At 40.3% G+C, this 26835-nt stretch overlaps 1 protein-coding gene across 2 annotated transcripts; it reads right to left on the bottom strand.

Moving 5' to 3' along the window:
* Positions 1-148: 148 nt before the first annotated feature.
* megf8 (multiple EGF-like-domains 8) lies at positions 149-26548 on the bottom strand. Of its 2 annotated transcripts, XM_051864248.1 has the most exons (44): positions 25934-26548; positions 23698-23958; positions 23335-23498; positions 22812-23027; positions 22411-22591; positions 21933-22021; positions 21627-21840; positions 21328-21508; positions 20752-20897; positions 20533-20643; positions 19814-19965; positions 19161-19262; positions 18882-19029; positions 18426-18589; positions 17933-18136; positions 17632-17835; positions 16866-17108; positions 16614-16732; positions 16322-16453; positions 15684-15797; positions 15495-15578; positions 15155-15412; positions 14821-15005; positions 14516-14729; positions 13739-13979; positions 13482-13614; positions 12708-12961; positions 12479-12589; positions 12268-12386; positions 11946-12183; positions 11686-11857; positions 10619-10782; positions 10391-10526; positions 10046-10277; positions 9823-9949; positions 8793-9003; positions 8259-8473; positions 7974-8169; positions 7471-7639; positions 7188-7380; positions 6518-6688; positions 6294-6424; positions 4099-4231; positions 149-4009 (listed from the first exon to the last, which is right to left on the bottom strand). In XM_051864248.1, the coding sequence occupies exons 2-44, from the start codon at positions 23867-23869 to the stop codon at positions 2525-2527; spliced, it is 8628 nt and encodes a 2875-aa protein (XP_051720208.1). In that variant the 5' UTR covers positions 23870-23958; positions 25934-26548; the 3' UTR covers positions 149-2524. The 2 variants fall into 2 exon arrangements, with proteins under 2 accessions (XP_051720208.1, XP_051720210.1); XM_051864250.1 differs by lacking the exons at positions 21328-21508; positions 21627-21840; positions 21933-22021; ... (3 more) ...; positions 23698-23958; positions 25934-26548 and adding an exon at positions 21001-21258.
* Positions 26549-26835: the final 287 nt, after the last annotated feature.

The raw sequence follows: 26835 nt of genomic DNA, 5'->3' as shown, positions 1-26835 counted from the left end.
TCACTGTGCAAGAGATCCAATTTCAATCATACCTACATTTTGATTAAATGTGCAGTTACTGGTTTTGCTTCTGCACAGCAGTGGGTTATTTTTATAATAAGAAAATTTTGTCAGGTACAAAAAAAATAAATAAAAAAAGACACCCTGGTAACCATTAATGGATGATATTTTATTAGGGACAAACTGCTGTTAAGCATGAAAGGCATGTGCATCAACCACAGTAAAAACTGTAAAAGCATTTGAAAATGTCTCAACAGAACACAAACAACAAAACAATATAACCAACAAAACCAACTGTCAGCTAAAAATTGCTTTATCCCTTGTGCGGCATCCGAGATAAACATATGGCTTCTCCTGTTATGTTTCTATTATTTACATTAAATAATCGTTATGTCAAATGAACACTTTTCATAGTATCTCATAATTCACCAGGACTCTTCAATTCTAAAAAAAAAAAAAAAAAAAAAAAAAAAAAAAAAAAAAAAAAGGAGAGAGAGAGAAAAATGTAACTTTATACATCAACCTACATAAATATCAGTCAGACTGGGCTCAGAAAATAACAGTCCATCCTCAAAACAAAAAACAACAAATAAGCAAAACAACGGTGACTCCATATAAATGGGAATACTGTAACAAACGCCATAAACCATCATACAGGAAAAGAGCTAACTCTCGTGTTTTCAGTGTTTTCTTCTCTTTATTTTATTACCTTAATGTCTCACCAGGAGCATACTATATTTTAATGTTTAAAATTTTCATTGCACTTTTTGCTCAACAGATCTCATACATCAGGCTAAACATGACTCATCAGAATGAACTGATCATCAGGACACAGTTCATACATGCTACAGGTTTAGCCCGTTGTCCTACAAAAATTAAAGTAATATGAATTAAATATTCAACACTTGGTTAAACTGAAGTAGTGTAAGTAGGGAACAGAGAAAAAGAAAAGAAAAAAAAAAAAAAGTAGTATCCTTCATTTCCTACAAAATGTGAAAAAAAAAAAAAAAGTACTTTTCTGCATGGGCCCTCGTAAATCAGCTTATTCCTTCATATACATATATATGTACTCACAACTGCAGCACTAAAGCTTAATGGCCTAAACTCAAATAATAATAATTCAATCCTAAATTTAATACAAAAAGAGTGTGAGGATTCAGTCACACAGTTATATTAGCGTCTGGTCAAGGCAAAGTGAGTAAAGGCATGTCATCAATGCAAACAAAAAGGACATGTAACCATAAGCTGTCGATTGACAGTCTGAAATGCATCTTGAATGAATATGTATAAAAATAAGCCAATGGCTCACCATGAAACAGACCTATTGACTAGATTCAAATCTGCTATATTACAGGAAGCATCAACCAATCACAGCCATGACAAAATACCAGTAACAAAAGCATTACAACTACATTTTTTACATCTGTCCACATTTTTTGCAGACGATCAAAGTTTTGCACATTCAAGCGGACATGTTGCACCGTCTCTTGGTTTGGATGGCAGTTCAGATTGTCACATGAAAAAATATAAAGCACATTGGTTCAGCTGCAAAGACAACTTTTTCACCGGTTGATATGTCATGCCGTTGTCATCGTCTTGTCCAGCTAATTTCAGTAGTGTATATAAGACAAAAGAACGCAGCAACAAAGCATGAAGATACAAGTAGGGCATTGCATGAAGGTGCTGCCTTAAGTCAACATGGAGCTTGTTAGGAGTGATAAACAAGTAAACGACACTTAATAATTAATTACAGTATATGTACAAATCACATTTCCTATGATTTACCTTATTCCTCTCCTGTATTAAATACATCCCTTTTGTAACCCCAACAAATCAAACCAAAATGAAAGGGATAGTTCACCCAAAAATAAAATTTCTGTCATCATTTACTCACCCTCAAGTTGTTCTAAACCTAAAGATATTTGGAAGAATGTCGGTAACCAAACAGATCTCGTCCCCTATTTACTACCATAGTAGGAAAAATAAATACTATGGTAGTAAATGGGGGGCGAGATCTGTTTGGTTACTGACAATCTTCCAAATATCTTCCTTTGTGCTCAGCAGAACAAAGAAATTTATACAGGTTTGGAACAAGTTGAGGGGGAGCAAAATGATAACAGAATTTTCATTTTTGGGTGAAACTTATCCCTTTAAGGTGATCCCTTTAAAATGAAAATGGTCATTTACTCACCCTCATGTCAAAACTTGTATGATTTCTTCAGTGGAACACAAAAGAAGCTATTTTGAAGAACTTTTTTGTGGTCTAACGTTTTCTTTTGTTGTCTTTCTGCTTTTTTGACTTTCATTTCATGGACAAAAAAAGTTCTTCAAAATATCTTCTTTTGTGTTACACAGAATAAAGAAAGTCATACAGGTTTGGAAAGGCATGAGGGTGAGTAAATGCTGACAGCATTTTCATTTTTGTGAACTGTCCCTTTAACATCTCTGCAACTTCCTTTGTCTTTCCTATTCTTGCTCATGAAAACTCTTGCTCCCACTCATTTCCTATTTCATTACGTTCTCTTCACATGGCCATGGTGGTTAGATGCTGGTGGCCCAGCAAGCCTTTTCGGCCGCCCCCAGCACCGGGATGCGTTCCTGCTCCGCCATGCCCACAGTACTCCTGCAAATTCTGCCGCAAAGTGACGAGCGCCGAACCCAAGCAGGCCCGGTTGGGTGCGAGGATGCCTCCTGGCAGCTGTATGAGCACGGTGGCCACCCCTGCCATCCCGTCGTCTGTGGGCTCCAGAGTGATTGGTCCGACTTTGAAGGACGAGTACGAAAAACCCATGAGCTGAGACAGGAAGGGGTCAGAGCGGCAGAAATGCTGGTAGCTACCATGTGAGGCCGGATGATGGTGGTGGTGATGCGAGGTCGTGTTGGCCGTAGAGCTGGGCGCATAGTGGTGAGCATTCAGGTAGTGCAGGGGAAGGTGCTGTCCGTTGTTGCTTCCACTCAGAGCGAGATGGTGGTGGTGATGGTGGTGAATGGTAGTGCCTGTGCCGGGGTCGTGTTTGTAGGACAGAGCCCCAGGTCGTCCCCTCTGGCCCATCACCATGCCACCAAGCTTGCCTGTCCGGACCTGGGCCAGGGTTACAGTGCTGCCCCCTCCGGCAGAGGGCAAGTAAACCAGCTGCGGCTCCTCGGGCTCCAGATAGACGGTGAGTTTGGCGAACGGGCGAGAAGCCATCTTGGTCATCTCTTGAATGTGGCGTCGCTGCTCTCGGCGGAAGTCTAAGAACTGCTTGACTTTCCAGAGCAGCACGCAGACGGACAGGAAGAGGAAGAAACAGGAGAAGAACACGGAGAAAAAGACGAAGAGGTCAATGTGGGCTTGGTCCTGTCGTAGAAAAAGGAGGCCTTGAGACTCTCCGTTATGGATGTCCGTGCCCACGCCGCGTAGCGCGATATAGAAACGGCTGGACTTGAGCGAGTGCACTTCGTGCGGGAAGGTGATGACCACACGGTCCCGTACGCCGCGTACGATTAACACCGTCTGTGGCTTCCACACAGTGATGTAGGTTATGAGACCTTCGGTTCGTTCTTCCCGCACCTCACGATCTGTACCTTGCGACTTTGTAGCCTGCAGGGTGCCGAGTAATGCCGCCGAGGAGTTCGCAAACACCTTCATGGGTGATGGTGGGGCGAGAGGAACCTCCTTTTCTCCCCGCGAAGCGGTCGCAGAGGTGGCCTCGTCCTCGATCTTGATGGTATGCACACCGGTCTGGCGGTCTACCTCCACAATGAAAGTGTCATGCGAGTTGGACACGTAGACCTCGACCTCTCCAAATGTAACGTCGATGGTGACACGGATATCCACGTTAGTGAATTTGGGCTGGGCCGAAAAGAACACCGTGCGGCCCCTAAGCAGATTGCGGATGTTGGGTTCATGGAAGCAGTTGACCTGTGATGTGGGATCAAAGCAGCATTCACTGTCCACGTTGAACTGCCGGTAGCACTGCCGCCCATTCACTGGATTGCCATTGAATGAATCTTTGCACTTGGCGCACTACAAGCACAAATATGATTAATTCATGCAAGGTCTTATTTGTGAATTATAGAGTAAAATGTCATTGGGTGTAATGAATTGGCCATTACCTGTTGTCTGTAACACTCTTTGCGGTCATTCTGTGGGCTGCTCAGACAGGATGAAGTTTCTGTGTTGTTCTGGCAGGGACAGCCAGTGCCATCATGTTCATTACATGTGTCTGCATGGCCGTTGCACTGACATCTACAAGCAAGCAATTAAAGAATGGAAGTCTAACTGGATCAGAAACTTTTTATTTTTTACAAAGTGACTTTAAATCAGAGCCATTTTCTTGTCTCTAACTTGGAAGACAACTGCCTATTTTTTCTTTTTCTTTTTTTTCAATTCTCTGTAATTTGACTTTTGGCAGTCAAATTAAATAATAGCTCCTTTCACACAGAGTCTTTACTGGTAATTTACCGTTAGGAGATTGTGTGAACAGGACCTTTTCAAAAATACCGGTAAATCAATTCTGGCAATTTCCTGGTATGAGAAGCTGTAACATTACCAGTAAATTACCGGTATGATGCTGTGTGAACCAAAAAAAAAAAAAAAAAAAAAATGAAGAATACCAGTATGAGCATGTATGAGGTCAGAATGCGTTGACCTAAGAAAGTTGCTTTAGGCCAATAATAAAGCTCTGTCAGAGTGTTCTGCTGCTTTTAATTGTTCTTCTATGTAAACATGCGCTAGACGAACAACTGGCCATTGCGTCACGTCTCGCACTTGAGACCCTGCCTTCTTTTCCATTCATCAGGCTGCAGTTCTGCAGTTACTATTGCGTACTATAGTACCTATTATGCACCTTGTGTTCTGTGTGATTATCCCTGTTAGATCGTCCCGAAATGTTAGATTGGATAGATCTCCATGTCAGAAATATCAGTAGAGGTAGACCAATATGGGTTTTTCTCTGGCCGATGCCGATATTTAGAAATCAGGGCAGCCGATAGCCGATATATGATGTCGATTTTTTGGGCCGATTTTTGTTTATGTTTGTTGACAGACACTTCTATACTGTAAGTCAAATGGCCATAATCTAAGTGATATCAAAAATAAGAGTTCACCCATATTACGCAGCCTACTGCTCATAACTGCATAAAAGTCTACTGGCCACGAGCGATGACGTTGTGGAGGCTATGTCGTACCCATAGACACATTTAATGAGGAAATTTAACGTCTACGTTTTTTAGCCAGAAGTTTCATCTGAATTGCATGTGTTTCTACTTTCACATGCAAATGACTTGTTGCACATAAATTCTAGTAGGCTACAACGCAATTACGCTTTTTAAAAAACGGTCTGTTTCGCCCTGCCATTGTTAGTTGAAGCTGTGTGTGAACGAGGCGTGGATCCAGAGTTGCTCTGTCTCACACGCAGCCTCAGAGGGAGAGAAATACTCCAGTAACAAACAGAAACAGAATTGATAACGTCAGAGCTTATCTATACAACAAATGCAGGCTAGTGTAATAATTTAGCCGCTGGGCTCGTTACCAGGTTTTGGTACCCGTGCCTAACTGTAGCCTAAACTACAGCTGGTTGAAGGCTCGCACACCCCGACCGCGTGCAGGACCATCCGCGTGTACAACAGGGCATGTGTGAGTGACTTGAGCGCGTGAAAACAGCAGTCCACTAGACAGTGTGCACGCGGCAAAATCGTTTTTCCACGCTCTTCCATACGTACAGCCAAAGGAGTATACTTTGAAAGGCTCGCATGCTCAACTGTGCGCGAGATGCAGCAGAGCGCGGAAAATTAAGTATAACCGGGCTTTTATGCCAGTGGAATGGCAATCGCGTCTGCCTATTAATCGGCCTAATTTGCAGCACAATCGGCCAATACCGATTAATTAAAAAATGCCGAAAATCGGCCTGATATATCGGCCAGCCAATCAATCCGTCTACCTCTAAATATCAGATTCGACCCCGGACACCGAATCCCTGCCAGAGGTTATAAGTCTTCTATCAGCCTGAGAGTTTGACTGAGAAAACCAGGGAAGAGCAGAAGCCAGAGACGAAGTGATGATAATAAAAAAGAGCAGAGTTTATTGGATAATCTTAGTTGCCTATGTTTCAATGCTCATTGCTCAAACTTGAATGTTACACTACTCAACGCTCTGTAAAGCACATCTCCTCATCCAGGTGGATGAAGAAAATCTGCATACATTGCACATTATATATAATGCATGCATACATACCAACTCACAAGAATACAATTATTACAAACATCTAATGAAATAATTACAGACAATGCTAATTTTCTGATTTACTCACTTCTCACACTTTCCTTGCAGCAGGAAGTAGCCACTGAGGCAGCTCTCACACTTATCCCCTACACTGTTGTTCTGACAGCTCACACATACAGCATTGTCCTCAGTAGGGCCCTCTGTTGCCCATTGTTCAATCTAAGAAGAAAAAGTATACAAAGAAGGACTCAGGCTCTGCAACAAAACTTCATAATCTGAATACAGAGAGAACAGATCTCCTAAACTGCTTACGTGGTCACGGTCCAGTGAAGTGTCATTTGGATTTTCCACTGCCCTCCGATGCTCGTCTTTGGACAGACAGACATCACTGTTCCCTCTGCAGAACTCACGACAGGGGCGACACATCCCACCTCCCACTGCTGAGCCCACAAACAAGGGCTTACACTTTTCACAGTGCTGACCCTAATAATAATAAAAAAAAATTAAATTGATCCAAAGTAAGAGTAAAAGACATTTATAATGTTAAAAAAATTTCTATTCATCAAAGAATCCTGAAAAAATGCATCACGGTTTCCACAAATGCGGTACGTTCAATTGTGATAATAATAAGAAACATTTCTTGAGCACCAAATCAGCATATTAGAATGATTTCTGAAGGATCATGTGACACTGAAGACCGGAGTAATGGCTGCAAAAGACTTAGCTTTGCTATCACAGGAATAAATTACATTTTAAAACATTAAAATAAAAAACTGCACTTTTAAATTGTAATAATGTTTCACAATATTACTGTTTTACTGTATTTTTGACAAAATAAATGGAGCTTTGATGAGCATAAAAGACTTCTTAGTAAAAAAAAAAAAAATCTTACCAACCCCAAACTTTTTTTTACAATATTGTACAACGAAAGGCAATAATTCTAATAAGGATCTATTCATGGCCAAAAAAAAAAAAAACCTACCTTTGTGTTATTCTTGCACTCTAGACAGGTGTCCAGCTGAGAGATGCTTTTACAGTTACTGTGTTTGTTACAGCGGCACTGAGAGGAGCAGTTCTCCCCGACAAACCCAAAGTGACACTGACAGACTCCTGGAGACACACAGGTCCCGTTAACACAGCCTTGAGCGCACACTGGCTCACATTGACCCGACACACTGAGAAAAAGAGCGAGAGAAAAAAACATTAACTACTCAACCGCGGGAAGGTCAATGACACTGTTTGAGAATGAAAGCTGTAAAATATACCTGCTTAGCACGTAGCCCTGTCTGCAGGTGCAGTGGTAGCCTTCAGGCAGATCGTGGCAGTCTTGCGTGATATTACAGTGGTGATGTCCATTGGCACACTCGTCCTCCTCTGGGCAGTGCAGGAAGGACCAGCTACTGTTCCACTGTGGGCACAGAGCCTCACTCACACCTGCAGAGTAGAAAGACAATAAAGTTTTAATTCCATAAAAAAAATAGATAAATGTGTGAAATAGGTGGGGTCTAACAGTTAAGAAGTTGTCTAGAGAGAGGTATGTTGGGTCTACATAGGGTGCAAAAGTCAGTTTCTGGAAGTAAAAGTCACATTCGTTTTGTTTTTCAATATTTCAATCAATTGCTTCATGGGACTGTATTTCCTCAAAAGCAACTTACAAATGAAACCATCCAATGTTTAGGCCTCTAAAATGTTTCATTATATCATAATAAATTGAGTGTTATCAATTTATTACATGATTCACAAGCCGAATCTGCAGAAAGACATGTACCATTCAGTCCTCCCTGTAGACAGCGCCCTGCCCCATTACCACCACGGGAAGCACACCAGCCGCACTGCGGCCTGGAAATGCACTGGGAGCACTGAGTGAGCTGGAAGCACTGGGGAGAGCAGGAATCTTCATCCGTGAGCAAACGGCCACACTGACCCGCCTCACAGCGCAGAGGAACAAAGGAGGGACTCATACACTGTTGAAGAAAGAGGACAGGTGAGAAGGTTACTCGTTGAATTTCTTGTAGAAAATCATCAAGTTGAAATAACTTAATGAAAACATTACCTGCTGCAGTGCCATGCTCCATACACAGCGCTGCCAGCCTCCATCAGAGCCACGGGAGCTTAAACATTGGCTGCAGGTTCTGATTTCATGGCAGGGTTCAGGACAAGGCATTGGTGGAGAGGACTCCACTTGCATGGGAGACACGTTAAGCAAGGCATAGCTGAAACACGTCCAGTCATACGTTGGATTCACGCTCAGGATACGTCTGGTCTCACCTGGACAGTTAAACCAAGTCAAAAATATTAACTACAAGCTGTTTTGCTGGTATTTGTATAAAGAAACATTTAAATCTGGAGTTCCCCAGAGAAACTTTGCATTGGTTTGCAAATTTGTTTCTTGGGGGAACGCAAAACTTGTGTAAGAGAATGCAAAACTTTAGATTTTTTCTCACAAACACAAAATTGTTGATGGAAATTATGAGGTGGGAGGAAAAACTAAATTTCAACATTATAATAACGTGATATTATAATTGTTCCTCCCATCTCAGCATGTCCCATTAGGGGCTCTGTAGAATCATTGTGTGGTCACTCTCACCTGTGCGTTTAAACTGTCGTGTCCACATGCATTTCCCAGAAGCTGTGCATTTGGGGCAGTCAGAAGCCTCACAGCTGGTCTCAGTGCAGTTACTGGACAGGAAGATCTCTCTCTGGTTTATCCTGCAGTCGTGCTCTGATGTGCAACTTACTAAGCTGCTGATGCATGCTCCCTCGGGACAGTTTGTGCACCACTTACACTGCAGAACAGGCTGAAAGATGGAGAAAATTTCATGGCATTTTTCCAATTCTAAGATTGGCTTTAACTCTAAGAAGTTTTGAACTTTTCTTCTTGATCTTTAAAAAAGTGTGACCATATGTGCACTACCCTTCAAAAGTGTGAGGTCAGTAAGTAATGTGTGACCCTGGACCACAAAACCAGTCATAAGGTCAATTTTTTTTTAAATTGAGATTTATACATCATCTGAATAAATAAGCTTTCCATTGATGTATGGTTTGTTTGGATAAGACAATATTTGGCCGATATACAACTATTTGAAAATCTGGAATCTGAGGGTGCAAAATATTGAGAAAATCGCCTTTAAAAGGTGTCCAAATTATATTCATCAAATAATCCTAAAAAAAAAAAAAAATGGAGTATGGCGTATGGCATGTTTCCACCAAAAAACAGCAACAACAACAAAAAGCTTTCAACATGGATGATTTTTGAGCAACAAATCAGCATATTAGAATGATTTCTGAAGGATCATGTGACACTGAAGACTGGAATAATGACTGCTGAAAATTCAGCTTCGCCATCACAGAGTAAATGTTTCTAATGTATACTTGATCAAATAAATGCAGCCATGGTGAGCATAAAAGACATAAAACATAAAAGCTTACGGACCCCAACTTTTGAACGACAGTGTACACTATATGATTTGTTTTTACTGGAATTAAAAGGCCTTGCCAAACCTGTTAATTAGAAACTGTTTGTTTTTGTAGTGCATTTACTAGATAGCTCAGTTTTGAAACACTACACAGATGGACTACTTTGTGTTGTGATGTGATGATGATGATGATGATCTTACCTGCATAGGGCTGGAAAACGTTTTAGGGTGGCGGGCCAGACACTCACTGCAGGTCTTAAGTCTGCGACACTGATCGGGAGAACGAGGAGTAGGAAAACAGGTAGACTGACCAATAGTACAACCCAATCTGTTAAAAAGTGAAAGAGACATCGTCATTTAGAAAAATGTTCTGGAGCCCATAGTGGCCTACTGTCAATTAAGATGCTACTAGTTCCTGTAATACCTTTCTGCAGTGTCCGATGAAGCACAGGTGCCTCGGCACCACACACAGCTGCCAGTGCTGCTGTTACAAGCCTCAGGAGTGGGCAAAAGGATGCAGGGGTCAGTGGGCAGGGAAAGAGTCAAAAGCCGCCCCAGAGTCACTCCGTTAAAACCTCCAGACAGGAACAGGCGACCGCCCCACCCAGTCATCGCCAAGGAAACCGAACGGTTTACAGGTTCTCCCACCGAGGACACTAGAGAAACAGGACAAGAAAAGTCCTTAAAAAGGAGTGAAACCTTCCCACACCATTTAAACTAGTGCTAACGAGTGTATAATTAATAATCTGGATCCAGATGTAACTGTTACCTGGCTGTATCCATGTGTTGCAGTTGATCTGATACAGAGAAACTGTGTTACTGTAATCCTCTTCCCCCGTCCTGCCTCCTACAATTACCATGGTGTCCTTCACTAATGCCGCAGCATGGAAGAAGCGAGAGAGAGGCTGGAGAGAAAGAGAAGATTAGTGTCATCTACCAGTTAAACTGCTTCTACATTCATCATCCTGACCTCCATTTGGTTGTATTTTACAGTTACCTTGTTTCCCTGAGAGGGCACCAGTAAGGACCAGGTAAGATTGGGGTAATAAAGACTGTAGAGTTCTCCAGAAGGTTCCACAGCTTCAACGTGGAAACGGTAACCACCAAACACATACACAGCATCAGTCTGTTCATGATACACAGCTGAATGGCCATAAAGACCTGAAAAGATGAAGGACAGAAAAAGAATTGAATCAGGAGTATAAAGCGGTTTCACTTTTTAATATCGGTTTTTCACATTTTAATATTGGTGTAATGGCAAATAATTTTTGTCCATTATAGGTAAATAAAATGAAGATTTTAGGATAGAAATATGATACCATTGAATAGTATAATAATAATAACAACAACAACAACAACAACTATTATTATTATTATTATTATTATATTTAAGTGAAAGAAAATCTCTTAAGTGGACCCATTAGAGAAATTGAAAAAACATTTGTAACTATTTTAAAATCTTATTAGCTACGCTACCTTTCAAAAGTTTGAAGTATTTTAATGTGTTTGAAAGCAGTCTCACCAAGTCTGCATTTATTTGATCAAAAATACAACAAAAACAGTAATATTGTGAAATATTATTACAATTTAAAAAGAACTGTTTTCTATTTTAATATATTTTAAAATGTAATTTATTCTTGTGGTGGCAAAGCTGAATTTTCAGCAGCCATTACAAAACAGTCTTCTCAATATTTTTGTGGACATTGTGATTAATTTTTTTTTTTTTTTTTTTTTTTTTCAGGATTCTTTAATGAATAGAAAGTTGAAAAAGCCCTTATTTAGAATAGAGATCCTTTGACATTATAAATGTCTTTACCGTCACTTTTGATCAAATTAATGTGTCATTGCTGAATAGAATACATTTCAAATAAAATCTCACTGACCCCAAATTGGTTTATAAAGCCTCGATGAAACATGTATTTTATTGCAAATATGTGTGTGGGTATTAAGCTTACACTTTCAGCGCAGCTGAATTGTTAAGTGGAATTATTTATGACAAACAGTCAAAATTTCTCAATTATGCTAGTCCTAGGTACAGAAAAAGGTGCAGTGTTCCATCTCTACCTGTAGGGGGTGTGCCAGTGTGTGCAGCTATAGTCCAGTTCCCAGACTGAGGGCTAAACTCCAGCAAATGATGGTTAAAGCCATTCTCTGGCGAGTAACCTCCAATCAGCAGCACAGATGAGCCTCTTCGCACAGTTAGAGTGTGTCCAGCCACAGGGGGCAGCACTGAGCTCTAAACACAGAAGTCAGAGTCAGTTAACACACTTAACACAACCAAAGAGAAGCCTAGGAGCACTGTGAGTATATTCAAAATGCAATACCTTATACTGCTTCCACACCAGACTGCTGAGGTTCAGACACCATGTGTCATTGGCAACACCCTTCTTTGTGACCCCACCAACCACAAACATCAAACTGCGAGTGGCTGCCTGGGAGCCAGAAAATGGGTCATGATTATAGACCAGAGCAGAGGCGTGATGATATCGGGGCAGGGGCACTGAACTTTCCTCCAGTGAACTGGTCAACATCTGAGTCCAGCGACGATCAGCCACAGAATACCTGGACCAATATATATGAAAATGTATTATCACACTTTTGTATAAAAATTATCATTTATATCAAGTAAAATGCACAAGCCTATACCTGTAAACATTTCCCAGAATGCCCTCTGAGAGTGAGAGGCCTCCATACATCCAAAGAGTGCCCTGTGGCCCGGACACCAAGGAGTGGCCCATCCTCTGGAGGAACCTGTGTGCCTTGTTCTGTGGGAGGAAAATAAACAGATCAAACTTCAGAGAGTTTGTAAGAACTGAAACTCTTTTCTATAGTCTTAGAAGGAAAGAGTTAATCTAACCGCAGAGAGCTGAGTATCAAGCAACGTTTCCCAAACCAGACTGTCCGAGTCTGAGATAGAAGAACAGTCTGATCCAGCCCAGCCTTCTGTACACACACACAGGCCAAGAGTCTGTAAAAGTATATGCAAGCATGTAAGTTGAGAACTGTGGGACATGTCTTAAATGCACTTTAGTACACATCTTACATTCTTGAGCAATGCAACTGGCTACAGTAGGAGAGTTACACACCATGTTGCAGGTGCCTCTGCTTTCCTCCGCCCCACAATTCCCTGGGCAGACAGGACGGTCACATTGTGGACCCCCAAAACCATGGGGACACTCACACAGGCCGTTTATGCACTGAGCTCCTGCTTGGCACTCAGGCGAGACAGCTGTACCCTCTCCAGGACTTCCATTTCCACATCGCTTCACCCAGAATGAGGCATTAAAACCCTGAGCACGTCCTGAGGTAACGTTTGCCTCAAAATACACAGATACCACCCCTAGAGGAGAAGAAATTAAGTAATTTATCACAACATATAAATCTACACAACTGTCTAAAAGTCTGGGGTCAGTAAAAATTTTTTTAAAGAGATCATTTTATTCAGCAAGGATGCATAAAAATGATCAAAACTGACAGTAAAGACATTTATAATGTTACAAAAGATGTTAGTTTCAAATAAATGCTGTTCTTTTGAATTTTCTACTCATCAAAGAATCTTTAAAATAATGTATCACAAATGTACAAAAACAGTGTTTTCAACACTGATAATGAATATGAAATGTTTCTTGAGCACCAAATCAACATTAGAATGATTTCCGAAGGATCATGTGACACTGAAGACTTGAGTAATGGCTGCTGAAAATTCATCTTTGCCATCACAGGATTTTTTTTTTTTTTTTTTTTTTTTTACCACCCCCAAACTTTCAGTAGTGTATATCAACTATGACAGTAATTTCTAACTTTGCTTTAATGTATGTGATGAGAAACACAATTATTCGGTCCTTATTTTTGTCATTCACCTGATGTAGCCTCAACTGTAATTGGCTCCATTCTTGTTGTGCCACAGAATGCTCCAATGAGGTTGTGGTCAGAGTGCACAACACCGTTGCTGAGGAATCGTGGCAACCCATCAAATACATAAACATAGGAGTTCTGTCGGATAAAGAAATGCAAACATTTCTGGCCACAATATTTGCTGGTAACTATATTTTTCATGCCACAAATGCTGTTTTGACAATAATGAATGCAGACTCTTGATGTGGAATTATCTGCTCACTGTGCACTGTGTGTGTGAATCTGGGTGCCAGGTCAGGGCCACAGGTGGGCATGACTGCCCCGGCATGCATGGTGCCAAATCCTGGGACACAGAAAGGACCCACAGGCAATGAGAGAGCCCTCCATGGCCACCGACTGCTCCATGCCACCCCAGAGAGGAGGAGAGGGACAGGGGTACAGAGGGGGAGGAGGAAAGCAGAACAGAGCGACCCTGACACTGCCTGAAACAGGTGCCATTGTTCCTGTGAGGAAAATGTGAATTTCAATGTTACATATTGTATAAAACTGAGTACTGTATTTTAAAATTAGGCCTAAAATAACACACATATGGTATCATATTAATGGATTAACATACTTTGTTATGATGTTTACATTGCAAATACTTCATACATAGCTGAATGTTAGCTTCTTAATGCACATGCACATAAATATATATATAAGCCTAAATTAAATCTGTTCATTGTAGAAAGTGACTGTGTTTCTTAAGAACACTTGGATTAAAAAGCTTGATTCATATTAATTACTTTTACACTCCTTTTAGGTACTTTTTGAAGTGTAAAAGTTTTGGGGGGAAAGACTTTCAAAAGGAGGAACAGACATTTCTCAGGTTTTAATAAAACCTGTGTCTTTGGAACAACATGAAAGTGGGTAATGTATGACAAAATTGTAATTTTTCATTGGACTATGACTTGGTTTACATCACATTTTCATCAGCCCTCACATCTGATGACACCTCCCTCAGCAAATAATAAGAGCTCATCCTAAATGTGAGACTCACCTGGGGTCTCCATAGTATCCAGGCAGGCAAGACTCACAGTGTGGGCCTTGGGTGTGGTGGGTACAGTAGCACTGGCCGGTCTGGTTATGGCAGAATCCTTGTAGAGCATCACCATGGCCGTTACACTGACAGGGAATGCAACCTTCACCCCCCGCCAAAGCAGAACCAAAACTACCTGGCTTGCAGTGCTCGCAGTGCGGCCCTGTTGTCCAGTCTGAGGAGGAAAAGAAAAATATAGTAGATAGGGGCTTAGTACTTGCTAAAGGATAAAGAAATGGAGGTTTAAACTCAGTAGGGTTCTTTACCTTGGCATTGGTCACAGATCCCTGGAGCCGTAATACACGTGCTGTGGAAGTTACATCCACAATCCACATCACACTCCACTCCACTCAGCACTAGAGTGGCCGGGTCCGAGGTCCAACCCAAAGAGCACTCACACTCAAACAGAGGACTCCCACTGCACCGGCCCTGACGGCACTCGTTATAACATCTGAGAGATAACATAAACATTATTACAAATTTCAAGGAAGAACTATGAGCTGTAATAACTAATAACAAACGGCTATAAAAAAAAAAAAAAAAAAAAAAAAAAAAAAAAAATACATCCACCCCTGCGAACAGTTTAACAGAAAGTCTCACGTCTGGTTGCAGTGGTGCACTCCATCTCCTGTGAAGCCCCTCTCACAGTGACACTCATAGGAGGTTGGAGTGTTGACGCAGGTAGCGGAGGGATGGCAAGTATGCAAGCCCAAGCGACACTCCTCCACATCTGGACAGGATGGGTAGGACCACACAGCATCTCCATCTCCTTCCATTCCTTCTAGCAGCTCTAGTTCCAATTCCATCTCCATCTCAAGTTCCATCAGCCGAGGGGGTGATAAAGTTTGAGGCTCAGGGCTGATGGAAGAGGGAATAATAATCAAATAATTATCTAAAGACATTTGCTCAGCCTCTAAGGTATAAAGAGTTTTAATCTCACCTGCTGGCTTTCACCTCAGCTACAGCCATACTGCAGTTAACAGCAGAGGGGTCATCCATCCCACCCCAGTCACCTCTCAAACACCTGAGGAAAAATCAGAGGGGACAGGAAGTAATGTAAAGAAGATAACAAAGAGATGAAGAGAAGTTTTCTATGAAGTTAATTCACAGACATATGCTTCTATCCTACCTGCCGATGGTGGGGTTGTTGAAGTCTCCACACCAGCCGCACTGAAAGGTCTGCAGACACTCTGAACAAGTGGCGAGAGCAGAGCACTGCTTACACTGAGGGACAGAGTGAACACTGGAGAGAGAAGATCAGAGAGGAAGATTTTCAGCAAAAAAAAAAAAAACTACAGTACAAGTACAGGTGAAGAGGAAGAAATTATGAAAGAGAACTATTAATACTACTGTAATTCATATTATTATTCTCATTATTGTTATTACAAATAACAACAAAAATAATATTATTAAATATATTTTATTTTACAGTATAATTATAATAATTCAACAGTCATAAATTGCTATCTTTTTATAATTTTAAGAGTTATAATACTACTACTAATAAATACTATCATCATCACAGTAATAGTTATTAATATAAATAATATTGTATGTATGTAATTATTTATTTATTTATGTTTATTATCATATTCACATTGACTGAGTTCCATAGGAACAACATTGTGAATGTAATTACACAATGACACTTGAAAGTCCATATTCATTGCTTGTTCATTTGTAGATTTTGCAAATCCTACTTGGGGCAGAGATTTTGCAAATCCTACTGATAGTTTTAAAGTCTCAGCAGAAGCTGCACAATCCTACCTGTCATACCAGTCCCTGCACTCTCCATAGGGGAACTTTGTGAGGTACGCAGCAAAGTAGAAACAGGACTGAGCAGATTCACACCATGCACACTGACTGGAGTTAGACAAACATTCTCCACACGTCAACCTCCTGTTAGAGAGAGAGAGAGAGAGAGAGAGAGAGAGAGAGAGAGAGGATGGCATATGAAAAGAGAACCTAGATCGATATCTTTTTGAGGTCCTTCAGTCTCATCAGATATTAAATACACCAAACAAATAATTCATAGATAAGTTTATCACTTCAAACTCACTGGTTGCAAACTTTAGGACACCCTCCTGGTTCCCGGATAGACCCCTCTAATCTCCCACGGCGACTGCACAGATAATCTCCCTTCTTGCTGGAGTTGATCTGCCACTCACAGTAGGGGTCCTACAAACATTCAGACATGAGAGAAACTCCGCAGCAGTCTTACAGAAAACTAAAGTTGATAAACAGACTGCATGCTGCTCTGGATCAAAACACTTGTGGCAGTCTCTCAGACACGTTGATGTAGATGCAGTACCTGAGTGCAGGCGGCACAGTCTCTATACTCCTCACACAGTGTGCAATGCTGAGGGTTGAGCAGTAGGTGGCGCTCTTCTCCTTGGGGGTCAATGCAAGGCTGATGATTGATGTCAGAGCGCAGAAAACACAGGTTCATGGTGGGACACCAGCCACAAGACTGATCAGACAGACAGGCCAAGCATGACCGGTACTCTGAACAGGAATTGGAACGGAAGGGTTCGAGGAACAGGAAAGAGATCTCCTAGAAAATGTTGGAAATAAAGGAAAGGACATAAAAGAGCAATGAACCACATTATATGATAATACATAAATATTAAAGCATATTTTAAAAGTGTGCTATCAATAATAAAAATAATTAGCCAGGTCGCAATTATTTTGATCAAAAACAACATTCATTGTATAATTTTCTATAATATTTATCAAATCAAAGGGTTATAAACTTATCAGAACTGAAATCAGAAATCCTATATTCAACATGTATAAGAAACAATATTTTTATATGAACAATTATATATAAATATAACATGAATAACACATCAATTGGGATTGAATAAAAATAAAGATTACTACAGTTCTGCTGTTTTCAAAGAGTTTTTGAAAACACTTTATTTATCAAGAATAATGAAATGCAACTGGTTTTGCAAGCGTTGCAAAGCTAAAAACAGAAAAGTAAAATCTAGCGTATTATGCATGTCTAATGAAGAAATGCACATTTCAAATATGAGACTTATTTTAAGCGGCACTTTTAGGTAATATACACTTACACTGCCTCCAGGTAAAGCTGTGCGGTTCCAGGTAAGAGCCATCTCACTAGTCTGTCCTGACGCAGAGTTATTCAGGTAGCCCTCCGCCTGGATCAGGTACCAGTTTCCTCGTGTAAGATTCTGGAACAGACGGGAACCATCTGGCCGGGATAGCATAGGGGTCTCCTTCTCCTCCTGAGCGGACCACCGTCCTAGCACATCCGTCTGCACGGAAGAGAGGTTTAAAAGCCTCAAGAAACTATTTGCAATGACATGACTTTCTTGTCTAAAAGAGGAAACCTGATTTTGTGATATTCCATACCAGTTGAAGAGAGTTGGGTCCAGCAGCCATTTGAGCAGTGAAGTGGAGCTTCTGAATTCGAGCCCACATGGCAACAGTTTCCTGAGGTGGTGCTGCAGGAGGAGGGGCGCCCCATAACGGATGAATGAATCCCCGAAACTGCAGGGTCACATCCATCTCTGTAGAGGGATTGAGGATGATGGAGGTACTGCGCAGGATAGACACCTACAAAGAAGCGCACATGAGTGTGAGAGAGAAGAAGAGCAGAGGTGGAGGGTGCTCAGAGGAAGTAACATCAATTTTTAAAAAATGATAAAAAGTAAAACAACATTTGGAAGTAGAAAATATATAGAAAATTATTTATTAGGATTATTAAAAGTCAAAGCACAAAAATAGGGCATAAACAAACAGAAAAATACAAGTTTTTAGGAGGTGAAAACCATATATGGCTGCATAGAAAAGAGAAAGCGTCTAGAGTTAAGGTCATGAGAGCTCAGGACTGAACCTGTCATACCTTGTCAGGCTGTGATTGATTGCGTGGATGCTGGAAGGTGAGCAGGTGCAGTCCCGGGACATAGTTCTCGGTGCGACAGGAGGGGAGGGAGGTGAGGAAACGCGTGCGCTCCCCCCACCAGCCGTACGCCCCAGAGATCTGGTCCACGCGGCATGCACTGCGCTCTGCCAGGGGTCAAAGTGTACAATATTTACACATAACATGCCAAAGGATTACATACACACTCAGGTCACTTGAAATTAAAGTATATTGTGTAAATGAGCTTAAAAACCAGTAAAGAGCACAGTATGTTAACACAGCATGACTAAAACTGATCTACAAACACATGGCACTCAGTAACACATTATTTCACCGACTGTAAAAGTGTCTAGAAATAAAGATTTACTGAGCAGTGTGTGGTCGCATATCTACATCGTTTTGAGTCATGTTATGCTCTGTTCTCTCCTCTCTCTTTACCTGAAACAGGCAAGCAGGACTCATTCTGCACACACCAGCCAAATTCGGCAGAGACTCGTGGCAGAGAGTTTGGCACCCCACTGAACACCAGACATGACTGGCAGTCCGACAAGAAACGAGCCAGACCCAGACATCCGGTGCTGCCACACTGTGTACAAACGCACACATAAATCAGATGAAGCAGTGAGAGACACACGTGAAAATGATTGTTAGCAATAGAAGGGCATGAGTGATCAAAAGCGAGCTAAATGCAAATGAAAGAGACTGGAGAAGTATTACCGGGTTGGTGGGCTGGTATTCCCGACAGCGACCCTCACACCAACTGCACTCTGGATTCTTAAGGCACAAGCTTTCATCTGGAGCTTCGGCGCATACTGTATCCTGTTAGATGAAAACACAAACACACATGTACTCAAATTCACGCATTTATTAAAAAAGTGACAGTAAAGACATTTATAATGTTACAAAAGATTTTGGTTTAAATTAAATGCTTTTCTTTTCAACTTTCTATTGATCAAAGAATCCTGAAAAAATACAGTTTCCACAAAAATATTAAGCAGCAGCACAAATGTTTTCAACATTGATAATTGTAAGAAATGTTACTTGAGCACCAAATCATCGTATTAGAATGATTTCTGAAGGATCATGTGACATTGAAGACTGGAATAATAATGCTGAAAATTCAGCTTTGCCATTACAGGAATAAATTACATTTTAAAATAAAAAAAGTTATTTTAAATTGTAATTATATTTCACAATATTACTGTTTTACTGTATTTATCAAATTAAATTAATCTTGGCAAGCATAAGAGACTTCTTTTAAAAACATTTTAAAAATCTTACCGACCTCAAACTTTTGAATGTTAATGTAGGTGTACACAAACACTTACAGAAAAACAAAGCCTAGAAAAAGTGTAATCTAAAGTCTTTACCCTGTCTCCTGGGTCACTGCTTACAAATAGCGGTACTTTATATGCCAAGAGGTCACCACGGGCAACCCCGCTGTATCCGCCAGCAACTAGCAGCACACGTCCCTCCATGACAGCAGCAATATGGGAATATCGGCCTCTCACTGACGCACCTCCTATAGGAGCAAGAGGAAACAGTGTTAGCATGTCACAGAACAAATAATATAAAATTATTTTAAAAAAACCTTTCATTTTATTTAAAAAGCTTTTTTAAAGAAGAGCATGTCAAAAAAAAGTTGTTTTTTAGAAAAATGTCTTGCAAACCAAATATAACTATGCCAAAAATCCTGACAGGCACTAGGAGGGGTACCAAACCTACATGAGCTTTCTGTGATAAAGTTACAATATTTATATATTTGAAAAAAAAAACAAAAAAAAAACACTTTTATCTGAGGGCAGTTTTACTTCTTATGAATCTATTTGTTTAAAAGCTGCAGGCCAGTAAATCTGCATCAGACACAAGGGAATTTACACAACAAATGACCTCTCAAGAGTAGGTCATAACAAGCCCCCAGTCAAACAAGCATTTTGCACAAGAGTCCTTACAGGCTCTCCTGTTATTTCTTGCAAAAAATCCTCAGGAAGTCATGGGTCATCAATCGCATGCACCATCATACTTCATCTCCTCTCTAAACAACGTATCAAACAGACTCCCTCTCTCTGACCATTAAAAATACACTTACGCTGACTGAGGCTTTCGCCAACAGACACCCACTGATGGCAACCAAGATGATAAAAAAAGATCTCCTCATCGTAGCACTTCTCTTCCAAGTAGTGGATATGCACATTCCCTCCTGATAGAAAAAACAGAAACAGATCTCCCTTAATTAATTTTATTCCCACTCATTGAAAATGCACAAACAATAAAGTTGGGTGTAGCTCTACTACTGATCTCTACTTACCGTACACTACCATGTAGTTGCCGATGACGGTGGCAGAGTGGAATGCTCTCTCCCTCGGGCCACTGGCAGGAAAACGTGAGCGGAAGGAAGTCCAAAATCGTTTCTCAACATGGAAAGCATCAGTTGAGTTCACACGCACACTGAACCTGGTTGAGACAGGAGTAGACTGTAACTTTAAGAACTTTTACACAAAAACAAGCCAGTCCACTGAACATTGTAAGATTCAATGTACTAGTTTACAATTTTTACATTTACTCATGTGATTTTGATTGCCCGACGGCCGATCATCGGATTGGTGTGTCCCAGGCTTTAGTCTCATTTAGAGTTGGGAGAAAATATAGTTTACATTTTGTGATGATACAAGCAATCAAGCAGTTGTATACATGTATGTGGATACATTCAAATATACTATATGTCCAACTTTATATATAGAACTGTGTGATAATACAGCTTACAATATAAACAATCATACAGCTGTATATAGCTGATAAATATAAATATATGTGTGTGCTATATAATCAGCTTGTACTACACACACAAAAGTGTGCAATACAGTGGTATGTGGTGTTGTTATACCTAGCAGTGGTAGGTCTGTGTCCCCCGTACACCAGCAGAGTTTTGGAAGGGGCATGATAGACCATGCTGTGTCCTGCGGTAGCAGGTGGTTTTCCGCCTGTAGGCTGAACTGCCTCCCACACTCCATCCCACAACCGGAACCGGTACAGTGATGAGGAGAACATGTCCTCCTCTGTCCTCCCTGAAAAGATAGGTCGATTAATTATTCTTAAGGATAAGTACAATTTCTCATAAATATATATATTTTATGTTGCTCTTTTTATATCCTACATTTAAGAAAAGGAATATTGTTTACTCACCCCCAAAAACATATAAATAGTTGTCAACTATCGCTGCTGCATGATTTGCCAGCCTGGGTGCCCCTGAAGCGTTTGACTGGCCAAGCTGCTGCCATTCATCTTGCTGTGCACGGTACACCCAGACATCACTAGCCAATGAGTGGTTGGCAAGCTCACCACCATAGATGACCATGTTGCCTTGCCATTCTACTGCTGTGTGGGAATGTCGAGGAGCCTGATACAGAGGTGATATTATTTATGGGATCATTAAAATGAAAGATTATTAGAAATACATAAGATAAGACAAAATGTTTAAGAGTTTCTTACTGGACTATATGAATGTGACATCTGTTCCCAATTATTGGTCGAAAAATTGTAAACAACAAGGTCCCCTAGTGCTCTGTTCAGATCAAACCCTGAAATAATGAAAGAATTGAAAGAATTCACACCACAGCTGTACTTTAAAGCAAGGGTTTTTAAATTGAGAGTAAAATAAAATCAAAGTTCATGTTCAAGTTAATGTCTAAAAAATATAGTAAATATTAAATATTTGAAAGACTGATAATATAAAATACAGTTGGAAATAATGATTTAATATATCAAGCTTGATATGTTTCTCACATAGTATAAAGTTTTTATAGAAGATACATTGCTGCCTTTATATTGTAGGCAGGGGGTCCTTTGCAAGAAACCAAAAGTTCAAAAAAATTTTTTAAATGTATGCAACCCACATCACAGATCATGAGAAATTATTAATGATCAGTCAGTGATGGGAAAGGCTGAATAACTTCTCCCTCTCTCTTACCTCCAAACATGTACATAGCTCCTGCGGAAGCCAGGTAAACTCCAGCAGAGGCGGTGCGAGGGGCTGCTTTAACATCACCAGGGCTCACCTCCCACCACTGCCCTGCCCCACTGTTGTCACGGAGACCCAGCTGACAGTTTTGTCCCACAAAGCCAGTGCTGCAGATACAATGCTCACCCCTCTGTGATCAAGAGAGGGAGGCAATACCTCTTTAGTCAAATTATTCAGTTGGTATTTTAGTATTTGCTGCTTTTATAACATGAGAGCTGAAGGATATCTTCTGAAGAATCATGTTGCTAAGAATGGGTTACTTGGTGATGTTAGAACAATAAAACAGAAATATTACTTAAAATAACTTTTTACTCAATTTACATATGACAAAGAGGTTCCCTTTTGCTTACCTTATCACAGCGACCGTGGCCATGTTGTGTGCAGACCTGGGAGCAGAGAGGGGTACTGCAGTCCACTCCTCCCCACCCCTGATGGCACTGACAGCGGGCAGTAGCTACGTCACAGCGCCCATGACCACCGCAGTCCCCAGGGCAAACCGAAAAAGTGTAGGTGGCATTGAAACCCAGCAGGTTGTAGTTAGCATCACTGAAGAGGTGGAGCAGCATCTTGTAAAGAACACATGAAGAAAAAAAATTATAATGACTATGCATAAAGAGGGGCAGAAAGTGAGCATAAAACCAATCTAGCAGTCAAGCTCTGGCATAGTTTCTTATGACTCATGGTCTTATAAAATGGACACACGCTGACAGAAATGGAAATACCTAAAATGGAACTTCCTTTCTTCTTAAAGCTAAATAAAAAGCATTAAGCAAAAATAAAATGGGAGTGCATTTTGATTTCTTGAAAAGTAAAAAGCACACAGACTCAGACTAGAGCTGAACAGATAATGTAAACTGATACTTTTGGGCTTACCTTACCAGACTTGGCTTCAATTGGTTGTGGTAAGGTGTTGCCACTTAAACTTGCCAGTAGGGTGCTCTGGTAGGAATCTCCATCGTAGACAAACAGATAGTCATAGGTGCACTCCGTCTCCATAAACGTAAAGTTAAGCACAATGCGATGGTTTCTGCTGGGAGCTGAAGGAGGACAGAAGAGTTCCAATTACAAATAGAACAAACATTTAACTATAACAACTGAGAGAGTGAAGGGTCATAGACACTTAGCTACTGATACTAGTAGTTGTAATAATTTCTATGCAAGCCATCCTTAATAACATTAACTAATAAAGCTTCTTTCATTAATCAGGCCTTTATTTTTGTAGTTTTTGACACTAACCCTTAATGAGCCACTCGCAGTTCCCATTCACAGAGTAGTTTCCCGGCCCATCTGTGACATATCCTGGGACACCCCGGAGAACCTGTCTTTGGCCCTTACAGTCTCCTGCCCAGATAACAGGGATCAGAACCACCAAGACAGGCAGCAGGAGAGTCGGGATGTGGGAAATCATCCTCTCCTTCACCCGCAAAGGGCAAAGTGAGAAAAAGATGGAGAAACTGCTGGAGTGTGGGAAGTTGGACTTGCTCACAGTATGGAGACCTATAAAGAGGGAAAAAAAACAAAAAACATCAAATTAAATTAGTCACTAGAATAGTTCCCCAGGAACTAATTTCTCCCCCGGGTCATGTTCCTGGTTGCATTCACACCGGAATTGGAACTCTGAAGGGGCCGACAGCGGCATCTTTAAGCGCGGCTTTTACAAACGCTAAAAACCTGTCGATGGAGAATGCCGTGATTGGAGCGGTGTTTGTTGTGTGTCGTGGGTTTCATGATAACGAAGATGGAATGTAAACTCATAATTTATGTGACTGAAAGAGCAAAAAGTGGGGCTAAGAGACGAAATCTCCTATGACAACTTTCAGTATTACATATCATCAAGGCGGAGAAAAGAACAACCCTGCAGACAACAGGTAAATCCCGTTATCACTGTTTTCCATGTTCGTGAAGTAAATATGTTTACACGACTTTCTAAAAATGCTGGGTGCCGGTGTTTGACATGAGTTTGACCAGTCAACATACACTTACATCACTGATAGTTCCTACAGTGCTAGTTTAGGCCCTACTCTGAAGTAGGAGCTAATTTAGTTCCCCCAAAAGGAGTTTCTAGAATAGTTCTAGGAACTATGAAAAGGTTCCTCCGGTGCAAAAGCACCTTTAGTTCCCCCAAAAGGAGTTCCTAGAACTAAAATCGTTCCTAGTTCCTGCGGTGCGAACACGGCAAAATCCAGGTATTTTAGCCAATAGTTCCAGGAACTATGAAAAAGTTCCTTCAGTGCGAAAGCCCCTAATCTTCTACATGCCTTATTCTGCCCTCTGATAGTTCATACTTTTTTAGCAAGTAGCCTTTTAGTATAATTCTAGAAATTTCCACCTTCAGGATGTGGTACACGTGTCTTTTTGCTGTGATTTTGTAAAGTAAACAGAAGAATAACTTTTATTTTGTTTATGTAAATCAGCCCCCACAATTAATTAATTTAATTAAATAAATAACATCTTACTAAGACATATTATTGGGAGATATAGATAAGTGACAACTGATATTTATTTGCATTTTATGCATTTAGTCTGTTATACTTTTATAAAACTCATTCACATTACAAGCTATCAGGATTTCAATTTCATCTTACTTTTTTGCCATATTAATAACATCTGCACTAAATTGCATATTTTTGCTCAGTTTAGGCATATGAATAAAAATGATGTGTATTTCTCCTTCTTGAGTGTGAGCTCCATATTCTCACAATATCATACTATATGAGCCATAAAAGCCTGATGTATCAAACATGATACAAAACAGAAAAATAAACTTTTTTATATATTTTATTGAATACAGTTTCCATTTAAAAAAAAGAAGAAAAAAAAATCATATTAGGGTTTACAGTGTCAAGCCAAATGTTTAAGATTTGTTTATACAATCCTTAATCCTTATTTGCATTATCAATTATTAATATTGTTGTTTTACGTTTTTTGTTTTTGTCTCTGACAAATGATGACAAAGCATTCTTATCTAATCTTATGCCTAAAGTATGCTTGCAAAAACCCTTAGCTGTCTTTGAAAAACTATGCAATAGACCAGAATCACCCATATTTGCTGCAAAGCATTTTCAACACTAAATTATGTGACATACACACAGAAAGTTACCCAACATAAAATCTAAAAAGGGATGCTTCTGGGATTTGATTAACTTTCCAATGCATTTGTGCTTTTAAACTAGTATGTCTAGTGGTTGAGCTGACACAGGCATCATTGTAACAGCAATGCTGAGCTAACGGTTTATACTTAGCTGTTCTGTCATCAAATTTACTAGGCTGTGGTCCCTTGTGAAATAATAATTTATATAGCAATGTACATATGTCAACTGTCAGTTAAGCATTTACTGACTCGTATCAATAAAATAAAATGTTAAAACTGACAAATGAGCCAGCGCTTTAGCTGAACAAGCTAACCGACTAGCCATGTCTATCCCGCTAGCTGTAGGGGGAAAAGCAAACCGTCCTCCGCTCATTTACTCACCAATTCCCGAGTCTTGGTCTCCATGTTTCTAAAGCATTGAGGTATTCGTAACTTACATCCTGTGTCAGGTAGATAAATAAATAGACGCCCTGAGCGACGCCCGACTATCGCTGCAGCTATTGTGCTGCTGAGCCCAGCGACGGTTTAAAGCGCGAGACCACCGCGGATGATGATGTGTGAGCTGCTGAATCAAAGGCCTTGAGCTCCTCTCACAGGATGGCTTTATTTACCAAACATCTCCAGATGTTATTAAGAAGAATGCGCTTCCTCTTTGGTTTAACTTCGGGCTAAATCTAAGAAATAACTGTTCCAATATCAACCGTGTGCCTAAGTTTTTTCCTGATGTCCAGGACGCGTCTTGAATCGTGCAGCTGTGCTGTTAGTGTTTTTTAACTGGGAATGTGTGTGTGCTTCCAGATGGTTGTCAACAACACAAAGCCTAATAACCGTGAGCATGCTAACGGGCTCTCTGCTGGTCTTTTGATAGTATTGCAATCCTACATATCAGGGGTTTTAAAACTTGTAATGCTTAGGACCTCCAAATATGACGATGATCTCCTAGCTATGATGTGTCAAAACAATGGCAAGCTTAATATAGGCATAAGGACAAATGGAGTGATTTAACAGACTAAAATAAACAAATTAATATATAATGAAATTATTACATTTTCGTTTTTCATTTCAAGGCGTATATGTCGTAGGCCTATTTCAGGCCACTTTTCATGTTACATAAATAAATTTCATCAATTTATTCATTTTTTTCCCTCACTTTTTATTATGTTTAATATCACTGATTCCAACATTTCACTATGTAAAAATAAAAATAAATGGAAAAATAAATGTATTTCACGCCTTAACTTATATATTTAGGCTATTTATGCTTACATTTAATTATATATATT

This window comes from Ctenopharyngodon idella, chromosome 16 (genome assembly GCF_019924925.1).
Source record: "Ctenopharyngodon idella isolate HZGC_01 chromosome 16, HZGC01, whole genome shotgun sequence".
Classification (NCBI taxonomy): Eukaryota; Metazoa; Chordata; class Actinopteri; order Cypriniformes; family Xenocyprididae; genus Ctenopharyngodon; species Ctenopharyngodon idella.
Note: the sequence above shows the minus strand (reverse complement) of the source record. Positions and strands in the feature narration are given on the sequence as shown.

Excerpts from the sequence above, each read along its gene's own strand:
- megf8 (XM_051864248.1), bottom strand. The coding sequence starts at position 23,869 with ATGATTTCCCACATCCCGACTCTCCTGCTGCCTGTCTTGGTGGTTCTG. Across the intron at positions 15,413-15,494 it reads GCTGAGGTGAAAGCCAGCAG|CCCTGAGCCTCAAACTTTAT; the intron begins GTGAGATTAAAA and ends CTCTTCCATCAG. Across the intron at positions 4,232-6,293 it reads CTGCAAGGAAAGTGTGAGAA|ATGTCAGTGCAACGGCCATG; the intron begins GTGAGTAAATCA and ends GCTTGCTTGTAG.